Raw genomic sequence first — 11,753 nt, forward strand, 5'->3', positions numbered from 1 at the left:
TAGGCCCGTGAGGCCTCCCGTGGATGTTAATATCTCTCTCTCTCTCTCTCTATATATATATATATATATATTATTTATTCATATTCTTTGTTTTTTACTTCAATATTTTATTGTTATTTGTGTAACCTCATACTTAGTCACTCATTTATTCCTTAGAATTAAGTCATGTTAAATAGGCTAGGAAGGAGGGTAGTTGTAGAGTCAAGGAGATAGATGGAAAGCTGTGAAATCAAACGGCAAGGGTTTGGAAGGGATAGAATAGGAATAGCCTTTAGGATTATAAGATAGTGCTTCGATTAGAAAATTTTAATTAGTAAAATAGAAGAAAATACTGAAAAATAGGGAAGGTTGACTTTTTAGTTCATATATTTGAATGAAAGAAAGAAATTAAGCGGCACTAAATAAAAAAGGGAAAAAGTAAATTAAGAAAAAAGTAAAAATACAAGGAAAATATAAGAACATTAGGGAAAAACCAAGAAAGAAAAAGTAATAAAGAAAAATATAGGAATTTAGAAAGGAAATTAAAATGCCCTTAATCCTCTTCGAAACAAAAGAGCTCTTGGATCTTAAAATCAAGCCAAAACTTTCGATTAGAGAGCATGGGTGATTAAGCTTTAAGGGAAGAAAATATGAACTTTTGTGAAAGTTTACATAATGGATCACCTTGCAAAGGATTTCCTTCAATTTGATGACTCATCCTAGGAGGAGAGAAGACGGCATTTGGTTGTTACATCCTCAACCCTGTTAAAGGGCCTAGAAATAGCTATTTCCGTTATGGTGTGCAAATGCAACATGGGAAATAGAGGGGAAATAGGTGGGAAATAGGGTGGGACCATGGGAAATAGCACTCCATGCTCTAGACCTCAAGGTGCTATTTCCCACTCTTCACTCCATGCTCTAGACCTCAAGGTGCTATTTCCCACTCTTCACTCCATGCTCTAGTCCTCGAGGTGCTATTTCCCACTCTTGAGAACCATTGATGTAACATTTCTTTTATAGCATATCTCATTTTCCCTTGGATCATTATGTCATGCATCATACGAAAAACATCCTAATTAGGCTCTTCAAACAGAAAAGCATCCAAAATAGCCATCGTTATTTCCCCCTTTTTCCCTCCATGACGTAAGCCCGTAACAATATATTTCCCATATTGTACATCGTTCTTTACATACTTCTTTGATCAAAATCCAGACAAACAAAAGCAAGACAAAGATACACTCAAGCAGCAGTCTTGGCCGATTTGGCCGGCTGGAGGTTGAGACTACTTCTGTTCTCTTTTGTTTCATTCCCAGGCCCTCGCATTCTCTTCAACGACTGAAGGATAGAGACTTTTGACTGTCCATCTGTGTTTGAAGATGAATCTGAGGATCGCGCAAACGGATTACTAGGTCTCTGGACTGGCGTCTCCTTGACAGCAGTAGAAGGCGTCCGTTCGTCTAAATCTACACTGATTTGGTCACCATCTGTTGATCTCGATCCGCGTATCCGAGAGCTTATTGTAGTTTCATTAACGTTCTTTCTATCAATCCCTGACTTTGGAACAATTGGGGATGCGTATTTGGGCAAACAATGTTGAAGTGAGGTGGGAGGTTCAAGTCCTGGAACCTTGGGTATCGATACCGAAGATGGTACAGAAGAGAAACGTGTATCCCTTGGCTTCATATCAGAACGAGGTGCTGACTCATGTGCCAATAGTTGATCTGTCCCTTGACGAGGTGGCCTTTGCGATGACTCTTGTACTAGCTTCTCCTGCATCATAGGTGAGTTGATTATACGTGTAAAATGGTCAAAATCAATAGCTAAAGAACTTCTTGGCAGGGATACCATATTCAACTACACATAAACCAGGTTTGGAGAAAAGGGTCACCTCGTAAAGGGCACTCAGACGTTCAGCTAATGCAGGTAACCGCATGGCACTGACAAGTTTGATAGCACCTTTCCAAGACTTGTCTAATGTGAGAATTTTCGTGAGCTCCACTGCTTTGACAAGCTTGTCCCCTGCACAAGTTGTATCCGTATTCTTAAAGGTTATGGTGGCAACGAGATGTGGAATAGTATGGAAAACTGAGTTAATACCTTTACAGGCTGCTGCTATCAGGCGTAGAATACAGCGATCAAGGTTTGCTTCCAACTTCAAGACATCTTCATCCTGATCTTCCTCTTCGCCCATACGGGCTGCCTCGTCCGCCCTCTGCCGGCTCTAGTTATAAAAAGACGACGGTTAAAAGTTTGTGCACCATAGAAAGTAAGCTCGCTCTAATCGTGCAAGTGAACAAGATAATATAAACCTGTGCAAGGTGCCAGCTCCCAAGCAGATATTCATTTTCCAAACTGTCCGCTCCCAAATCAGAGTAAGCCAGCGGCAACGACAAATTAAACACACTGAGGATAGGCTTAGGTGAAACCTGCCAATGCATTAAGAAACGTTTTCAGACAAACTTTACTGATCACTTACGAAGACAAATGCATACACTGTAGACTTCAGAGAAAAGGACTAGTGTCAGCATTTATAATGGCTTGGTTTACCTGAGGCTCCTTTTCTGAAGGCTTGCAGACCACACAGAAAGCTTGAGTAAAATTTAAACCCACCATCCAAATGCTTTCACCCTCACTTTTCGCCTCTTTTGATGCACTGTATGGCATACATCAGATGGTTCTCAACAAGATGCTGACAAAACTGAAATTTACATCACTCCAAAAAATGCTACCAAATATAGTACCAAAAAACAGGTATCCAGGAGCTCCCATATTCTGTGTTGTAAACCCGAAGGAGTCCCTGCATGATAGAAACATAAGAACCAAACTGTAACGAAAGGGTTGTCAAGTATTCAAGTTGTAGGTTAAAGTCGTGAATTATTTCAGTAAAAATCTTTGCATCAAAATTGGGGGAGCTAAATCAATATCTAGCTTGCGCAGAGACATTTTCTTGGGTTGAACATGGTTTTCTGCAGCAGGTCTGCATGTTTGTACAAATTTGACGATGATATTTACAAAATTTTAAGGACCCAAGATGGACCAGATCATGAGGTCAGAAACTTGTGTTGCTCCTTTGAAACTGTGCATTTTGCATCCTAGTCATCACACCATATGCATCCGTTCTTGTATAGGATTAAGTGGCAAGTCACGTTTTGTACCCCAGATGCACGATTGTGACACTTTATTGAGATACTCCCAGCCTAGGTTGGAATAGCACACAAGTCTTCACGGGCCCCTCCAAGAACAGCAATAATATGAAGGTATCTAATGTATGCCAGTCAAGTTCATGCATTGATTGCTACATGGTGCTATTACGGGGGCTCTTCATCCCAAAGCCGATCAGTAGCAAGAGAAGGAAGGTGGGGAAGAGGCGGGCCTAAAAAGGGCATCCACTTGAGTAGCCACCCAGGATTAACGAGAATAAAGAGGAAGTCACCTCTTCAAAGAGAAACAGTTGCAACCCAAAACAGTGTCATGTCCGATTTTTAGCCTGCCGTAGGTAGCCTTAGTGAAGGCTTCAGCTTTGGAGATGGGCAAAATTCAGAAATTTTTAAAGTTTTTATTGTGAATTGTTTATTGGTCCACTTGTGTGTTTTTTGTTTTTTATGATTGATTATCTCCACCTATTCCTCCCTGTTTCTCTCTCTTTCTATTTGAAGGCAAGCCCACCCCCCTCTCTCTCCCCCCTCTTCTCCTTCATGCACATTGAAGTCTTCTCTCTCTCTCTCTTTCTCTTCCAAGCTACACATTTGAGGCAGGCCTTTTGAATGCTTTATGAGCATTCGTCTTGTTTTTTGTCTTCAAGCTTTATACATCTATGTTAGCATGTATGCAAGCCTCACTGCCAGTGGAAGTATGATATAAGCATGCATAGGGAGTGTAAACCTAATCTCCATGTGTGTCCATGGTGGTACTTTGCAATGGATCTGTATATAAACTACACAAAAGTGTTGGGAGGCAAACTGTGTATGGGTAATCAGCAAAGGTCTAGTTAGGTTAAGGAGGTTGACATGTGTTAGTTTGCATGGAGAGCTTTGTGCATGGGCACGTAAAGTATGGAGCTCTTTTGTAGGAGATTCTTTGCTGTGATCTCTCCTTTAATTTCGCTAGCATTTTCGCTGTGCCCACAACTCTAGTGATCCCACGATCCTCTCCAGCTTCTCCTTATCATGGCTCGATGTTATCCGAGTGCAGATGCACTGAAGCAATGTAGTCCTCTGAGTATTCTCTATAATAGAAGTTCTTGTGCTTGCAGTAGTTCTATTGTTTGTTAATCTTTTATATCTAGTTACAAATTTGCTACAAAAAGGAGGTTAAAAACCGATAGGGCAGCCACTTAGCCTACCAAACACAAGCTGAAATATGCCAGCCACTTTCCAGGCAACCAAGCAGTCCTAACCAACAGGTTGCTCTGGTTACTCAGGATCCAACCAGTTGCCTGGTTGGGACTAGACATCCAACAACTAGGTACGGCAAGGCCTGCCTTGAAGGGCCAACGAAGTCACCAAAAAGGGTTGAAAGGAGCAGATGGAGCATCACATAAGATGGTCCACATTGGGTCATTCAGAGGTGCCAAAAAAGTAGGGTCACTGCAGACCATGTTAGCCTCCATTTGAGGATGACAATGGGGCTAACACCTGGGGTTCCATCTTGGCAGTTCATTCAGACCTCACATGGGTATGGAGTCCATTGGACTGTTATGTATGGAGACACAGATGGGCTGCCGTAAGGGCAGCGTAAGGTCCTCCATTGGGCCCTCCATCCAATAATCCTGTGCCATGTGGCTGTCTACCTAGATCCCCTTCAATAGGAATCCATCCAGAAACTCTGAAACTACATCCAATGGTCTCCCGAGCCAAGCTCCCTGATGAGTCCTCACTAGAACTGCGAGTCATCCAACATCATCGTAGCGTCAGCTGCTGCTAATGCCTCGCCAGTCTCAATACAGTCCTGGAAGGGCCTGTCCTGCACCTCCAATTTCATGGAGCTGAAGATGGAATGACCTCTGGAACAATTGCCTCTACCTGAAACTCAAATCTCTTGGAAGACCTTATGACCACCCTTCAGGACCACGTCATGCAGCAAGCACCAATTGCCTCCACAATGAATGCTCCTGAGAACACTCCCAAGAACTTATGCGCCCAAATAATTGTATTGAAATCAACAACAAATTCCATGAAGGATACTGAGCTTGAGTTTACTTCCACACCTACATCGAGGTCTACCAATTCCCGTGGGTTTAAGGCTGAACCATATAGCCTGCTTGGGACTGTGTGCCGATGTTGCTTGCCATCACAGCAAGCCAAGCACCTATCTGACATGCCCACCATTAGTGGAAGTCTATGCATGTAACTTTTAATTGATGCTCCAGTTGTATTACCAAGCTTATCATGCTCCAACCATGAGTGTCCAGCCTGATCCTCATATCTATTGCTTATGACAAAACCATATCCTCAGCCACACTGACTACACAACTCTGGCCGTCTTCCACCTTCACTAAAGAATCCAAATATCCAAGCTCCACAGACTGTTGCTCTGTGTTTAACGTGAGCATGGTCACGCCCCTGTCTACATACCTTAACTCACTGCTCTCATGCCGAACACAATGAGCATGCAGTAGGAAGGCTTCTACAGCCGCCGCGGTATGTGCCTCATCTAAATTTGACTCTTTCCTTGGCTTGGTCCTTCTGGTGTGCCTTCTAAGTGCAAAGATCACAATATGATGGAGTTTATTGCCTACCTTGAAGATAATTCAAATCTCTCGCCATATTAAAAACATTTTGCTTATACCTTGGAATCATAGGAGCTTAGAAAGCCGGCATCGCTAAAGCCCAACCAAGCCAGGTGAGAACCAGGACTTATGGGGAGTGGTCCTTCCATGACTTTACTCCGATCCGCGATGTTCAGGACAACGAAGTTCATCACCTTCAAAAAACGAATTCAAACAACGAATTCAGTGAGGACTCGCAAGCTCTTTGTTGCCATGAAGAAAACATGCGATTCATCTAAACTGCCAATGACATTGAAGTTTAGAGAGCTTGCAATTGTCTTGTCAGTTTACCTGCTGGCCACACGAGAAGGGCAGCCCAGCGTGAGTGACTACAGCAAGAAGCTCCCCATGACCTACCATAGTCACTACTGGACCCGCTATGGACAGCAAAGAAGTCTGCAATTAGTGAAAGACGACCTGTTAGAGAAAAAATATTCCATTTAAAAGTGTACAGGGATCCATACAGTTTATTGTCTGTTTCATAGGACAAGCATGGAACTGCTATCTGAGCCACTACAAGAGTTTAGAATTAACATTTGCACCTGCAAGCCCCCTTCAGAATAAAGGCGAAGAAGATTCAGGCTCGTTGATGCAGCTACCCAACCAGAACCAACAGCCACGGCTCTCGCCTCTTCTTCTGTTACAAGACGCATTGACCACTACAGCATGCATGAAAACCACATTTACCAAATTCAGCGTACCCTTATGACATTGACATAGGACAGATTGACTTGAGAGCAAGAATGAAGTCATGGGCACAGTCCATCCGAAATGTCAAAGTGAGGACAACCGTCCAAATTTCAGGAATTCTTGCCATACGTAGGTTGACTGGTTTTACAAGCAGGTAAAATCATAGCCGTTAAGTTTGGAGACGCAGATAAAAACTGCTGGATTTTGTGAAATTCAACCGGTGAAATACAAGGATATGGTGTGAGTGCACCGAAATCATGGAAATCATAGAAAGGTCTTCATTCTAACCTCGCTATTACTCGCCCAACTACTGAAAGGTCGGTAAAGGATAGTGCTTGGACTTTTCTCCCCTTGCCGAGGGGATGCAAACACACTCCCAGCATCATTCATGGCAGCCATGGTGAATCCAAAATAATCCGTCATTGCTGGAACACGAACGCCTCTGCCTGTGTCGTGAAACTCCACCTGCCAATCAGCCGTCCAGTTTAAGCTTCATGAAGCTCAAGTCGAAGGATTCAAACGGAGAAACACGTACTAGCAGAGTATTGCAAGCAGTCTGCTTGACCAGGGAAGAACCTCGACGTGGGAAAGGCCTTCGATTTGGGAGCTGGTGACACTTCCTGTGAGGTTGTAGGTGAGGAAATGGCGCTTTCCGGAAACCTGCTGCGTAGAGCCAGGCTGAAAAGGGCTCTGCAAGAGGGGCGATGCTGGCATCACTCCAGCAGCCAGGCATTTCTTCTGAGGTTCACTTTCATTAGGCTTCAACAACAAAGAGGATTGCTTGATCTCACGACGATCCTTCTCCTTGGATCGCTTGTAATCGACTCCAGGACTCAGATCCCTGTCCGAGGATCCCTCGCTCCTCTCGCTCACATGTTCCTCGTCGTCGCTGAAATGCAGGAGATCTTCCCTGTCGATTGCGGAGGGAAGCGTGGAGTTTTCGCTGGGAAGAGTCATGTGGGCAGGCACGACGGACTCCCAAACGCCGTATTTTCCATCGCAATCGATCAGAGCCAACGCATTCCCTTTCGGCTTCCAGGCCAGACTACAAATCTGAGCATCAAACTTCTGGCAATCGAAGTCCTGTCGATTGTCGACGTCCCATAGTATGACCTGATTATCCCCCGCCGCGGTTGCAAGATACTTGCCGTTATGCGACCACGCCAGGAAGCCAACAACGGCAGAGTGCCCGCCCTTCAAGCTGAAGACCTTCTCGCCAGTATCTCGATCGTACATAACCACATCGACGCCATTCTTCCTGCCAGGAACTGCCAGCACGTCCCCCTTGGGGTGCCAAGCTATCTCGTTCCTCCCACTGTTGTTCAAATCCGTGTTGGGTGCCGCATGATAAAAGGTGTGCACTCGCTTGCCTGATGAGAGTGACCAGCACATGATAGTCCCGTCGCTGCCCGCTGACGCCAAGTAATCGTTGACGGGGTCGAAGGCGAGGCTGATGACGGGCATACTGTGGCCCTTGAAGACGCGCACGATGGAGCTATCGATGGTACTGATGAGTTTAATGCCGTCATCCTCGCCAGCGGCGGCGAGGAGTGCACCGGTGGAGCTGAAGGCGACGGAGCGGATGGGAAGGGTGAAGCGGGTGATGGTGCTCTGGAATTCCCCGTCTGTGAAGACAAAATCGGTAAGCAAAGGTTCAAATTGCAAATGACAACGATGGAAAGCGAGAAGGAAAGACGAGAGCAAGAAGAAGAAGAAGAAGAAGAAGCAGAGAGGAGAGAGTGGCTATGGCAATGGCGATGGAGGAAGGAAGGACCTGGATAGGAGAAGAGCTTGACGGAGTGGTCGAGGGAGCCGGAGGCGAGGGTGAGGGAGGAGGGGGAGAGGGAGAGGGCGGTGACGGCGGAGCGATGGGGGAGGAGGCGACGGGGAGGGGAAGGGGCGGAGGAGGAGGAAGAGAGCAAGAAGATGAGGGAATGCGAGGTGGAGGCGATGAGGTGGGTGGCGTGGGAGTCCCAGGCAATACAGCAGCACCCATCTCCGCGGCCCTCCTCCTCTGCGCCCTCCACCGCCACCATACCCACGCGCCCCGCTCCTCCTCCTCCTCCTCCTCTCAAATTCTTCGCCATCTCCCCCCAAACCTGCTCCTTCTTCGTCGACGCCGTGCCTCCTCTGAAGCTCTCGACGATCAACGCTGTGTTGAATGTTCGTTCTCCTCCAGAGCTTGGACTCTCAAACAGAAACCGCCAAAAAACGAAAACTCGAAGCCATTTGGCGGGAAAGCATTAGGCAACTCGGATAGTCAATGATTAACTTTCACTTCACTTCTCTTGAGCCCTTGTTGCCTAAAATAAAGTGTCAATCTTACTCTACCACCAAAACTAACAAGATGAATTACATTCACGAGGCCTGCCTTCAAGGGGTGGTTTCGTTTTCGTTTTGAAGTCAAGCATCATGAGTGAGCACGTTGTAAACGATCGAGTGGTTTGACCAATAGACGTAATTGCAGCCGTGTGCATCATTGACCAGGTTTATGCTCACCCATATGTGGTCCAACGTGGAGCCATGCACTGTTGGTTGTTGTGTGATTAGTTGTTCCATGTCCTTCATTGCCATGAATTGCTTAAGAGTTTGGAGTGCATGGCTTGCCTTTGCAAAGCAAATGTTGAAGTCACCTGCTATGTACGTGCCAGTGTTTGGCCCAGCACGATCGATTAGGTACTTCAATGTGTCAATTAGATTTGTTGCACGTGCTGTGGGTGACTTGTACACATTGATGACTGCGATGGTGGTAGAAGTTGTGAGCTAATTTTTTACAATAGCGTGCAATTGTCCTTGAAGAAAGGAGCAATGCCAACTCCCCCTTTGTCATATACGTTGTTGAAGCCCTTGATTGTGCCTTTGTTCCCTTCTTTTACATGAAGTATTTGCAAGTACAATATCGATGCGGCCATGATGCTACATTGTGTGATGCAAAGGACCGTGTGTTTAGCGATTGGAGGGTGTGTTTTGCGTTTCCATCGTAACTGAAGTCCACTTGGCGAGGAAGCCACAAGCGTATTTCACGTAATCAATGTAGATTGTGAAGGACGGAGTTGTCAACCTTGATGTTTTTCTCTTGCTGTAACAGTTGTAAAATGTATAGATTTCCAGGGTCTCTGACAGAGGATAGTGCTGTGTACACCAGGCCATGCCTTTTTTTTCCTGATGGGTCGAATGCAAGACATTCCATGGTCAACCCTTGTGAACGGTGGATTGTGCGAGCAGCAGTTGCTTTGATTGAGAACTGGTACCTGCACATAGTATTGAGGTGGTTTTTCCCAATCTGGAATTCGTGTGAAATTTAAAGGATGGGGGTCCACGACCTAGGAGTGTCATTTTTAAAGAGGAAGTGGTACTTCAATCATGTGCGTTTGCCTATGGCTGGGTTGGTGAATTCAATCCAGGCAATAGGAGGATCTATTTCCTTTGTCACAAATAAATAATTGCATCGGCACTATTCACAAGACCGTCTGCTATGTCAAGGTTCCCAACGCACATTTCGATAATCATACCAGGTTTGAGGAGTAGTTATTTGTGTAGTCCTCCGGTCAACTTTGGGTCTGGTGGGATGTGCATTGTTTTGCTGCATGTTTTGTGTTTGATGTCTCTCGCTTTAATACAGTACAGCTCTGTTGGCAAGGCCATAAAAACGTATTGATTGTGAGCGTCTTTCGCTTAGATCATGTAGAAAAGATGGGGTGTGTCATGCTTATTGGGCGGTTGTCGATAGTACATGTTGATTATTAGAGCAATGTTAGCAGGTGTGTGCGAACCCACGCAGAAACGGTTCAGCTGGTTGAGGAAATCGCCATATTGTTAATGCATGGCCATGTCAAGCTTATAGTACATGGCATTCTCTTGCCAGGTCGAAGGAGTTGCAGCTAGCATTGAAGGCTTCAAAGAGAATATCTAGTTATCTTTCGTTGGGTTGGCCTGGCAAAAGTCTCCACACAATAGTATCTCAACTCCTTCGAACGGCTCCAAGTGGTTGTGTTTTATTTCGCACATTCGCATGTCAACTGCGATAATTATGTTTTGGCTTATTAAGGAGACCTCATTGAAGACGATTAGCTTAACGTCTTTGTACAATTGGGATAGCATCTCAAGTTTCTCTGTTGAAAGGTTCGTGTACGTGGAAGCAAGCAAAGGCAAATTCAGGGCTGCGTGTATTGTTGTGCCCCCTATATTGTATGCTGCTTTACCAGTATATGCCAAAAGCAAAACTCTTGGCAGATTAACATCAGTGAAGAACTTGTGAGTGTAGTGATGTTGCAATGCTTGCACTAAGAGCAGCAGAGTGAAAGTTTCCCCGTTCCAACGTTTCCTGATAAGAACAAGAAGAGTGGTTCATTGGGGTTCAACCTTTTCTTAAGTATTATATCATCTAGGAGCAAGCGTTGTTTGGTGTTCAATTTGCGAAGCTCGTGGTAGTAGTCTTTGCTTGGCATCGAAATGAAAGTGAACTTCGTTGTAATTTGCTACGGTCCTAGTTCTCTGGGCTGAAGTTCTATGTTCAAGTCAAACTCAAGCGCAATAGCTGGAAGATTGTCACCTGTTGTCGTGGACAATGAGTTTGTTGTTACGTTATGATTGCCAGGTGGCATGATACTTATGTTGAACATTTGGAAGTTCTTGTCAATTGTTTGCTTTTCGCTTGTGAAAATGTCACGCCATGTTCGTCATGGCATGCTCGTCATGCATGAACGGAAGGTATAACAAACAAAGTTCTTTGTAGTGGTTCTCGGTGTCCCTATTTTTGCTATAATTGTTGAATCAAATGACCTTCAATTGTTTGCGTTTTTTAATGGCACGACCTAACGTCGTGTACTGTGCAGTGAACTCTACCAAGCAAAGGGCATGCAAGTCATTGGGCCTTTCTTTATATTTTCCTATGATGCCTGCAAAAAAAAAAGTGTCGAGGCTCAGAGGGTCCATGTTCTCCAGTTGGAAGCAACGTTTCAGTAATAGTGTCCGTTCTTCAGGAGGGCTAGTGTTCACATAGCAAAATTCTTGTGTCGAGCTAGTTAACGGCAAGGACAAGCACAAGTATGCTGCTTGTTGCGAGCTAATGTGTTGCATATTTAATATTGCGTTGCCGATCTTTCTAATCCGCTCGTTTGCTGGGTTGCCGTCTCGTAAACATTGAGACAATGCTTTACTCATTGCATTTGCAGTGGCATGGTCGACCTTGGTCATGTAGGAAGTGTAGTACGACATTGCACCGTGTGGATTCATAATGAATTGGATGTTGGTGTTGGCCTCCCACAGTCTAGAGATGGTGATGTTGAAATTGTTCATGTAAATGTCTTTGGGGTGC

At 45.0% G+C, this 11,753-nt stretch overlaps 1 protein-coding gene across 1 annotated transcript; it reads right to left on the reverse strand.

Moving 5' to 3' along the window:
• Nucleotides 1-756: 756 nt before the first annotated feature.
• LOC147889938 (transducin family protein / WD-40 repeat family protein) lies at nucleotides 757-8,662 on the reverse strand. Its single transcript, XM_087390546.1, has 12 exons — nucleotides 8,211-8,662; nucleotides 7,013-8,061; nucleotides 6,725-6,901; nucleotides 6,289-6,405; nucleotides 6,038-6,142; nucleotides 5,767-5,901; nucleotides 2,721-2,776; nucleotides 2,527-2,632; nucleotides 2,289-2,405; nucleotides 2,077-2,200; nucleotides 1,868-1,998; nucleotides 757-1,749 (listed from the first exon to the last, which is right to left on the reverse strand). The coding sequence occupies exons 1-12, from the start codon at nucleotides 8,521-8,523 to the stop codon at nucleotides 1,219-1,221; spliced, it is 2,961 nt and encodes a 986-aa protein (XP_087246672.1). The 5' UTR covers nucleotides 8,524-8,662; the 3' UTR covers nucleotides 757-1,218.
• Nucleotides 8,663-11,753: the final 3,091 nt, after the last annotated feature.

The sequence above is a fragment of the Dipteris shenzhenensis genome, chromosome 19, assembly GCF_047967505.1.
Source record: "Dipteris shenzhenensis isolate YYH24624 ecotype China chromosome 19, Dip_SZ_1.0, whole genome shotgun sequence".
NCBI lineage: Eukaryota > Viridiplantae > Streptophyta > Polypodiopsida > Gleicheniales > Dipteridaceae > Dipteris > Dipteris shenzhenensis.

What these genes read in the sequence shown, in the direction of transcription:
- LOC147889938 (XM_087390546.1), bottom strand. Translation starts at nt 8,523, where the DNA reads ATGGCGAAGAATTTGAGAGGAGGAGGAGGAGGAGGAGCGGGGCGCGTG. An exon ending in CCTTCTCGTGTGGCCAGCAG is followed by an intron (nt 5,902 to 6,037) that starts GTAAACTGACAA and finishes CGTTTTTTGAAG; the next exon opens with GTGATGAACTTCGTTGTCCT. An exon ending in CTTCAGAAAAGGAGCCTCAG is followed by an intron (nt 2,406 to 2,526) that starts GTAAACCAAGCC and finishes ATGCATTGGCAG; the next exon opens with GTTTCACCTAAGCCTATCCT.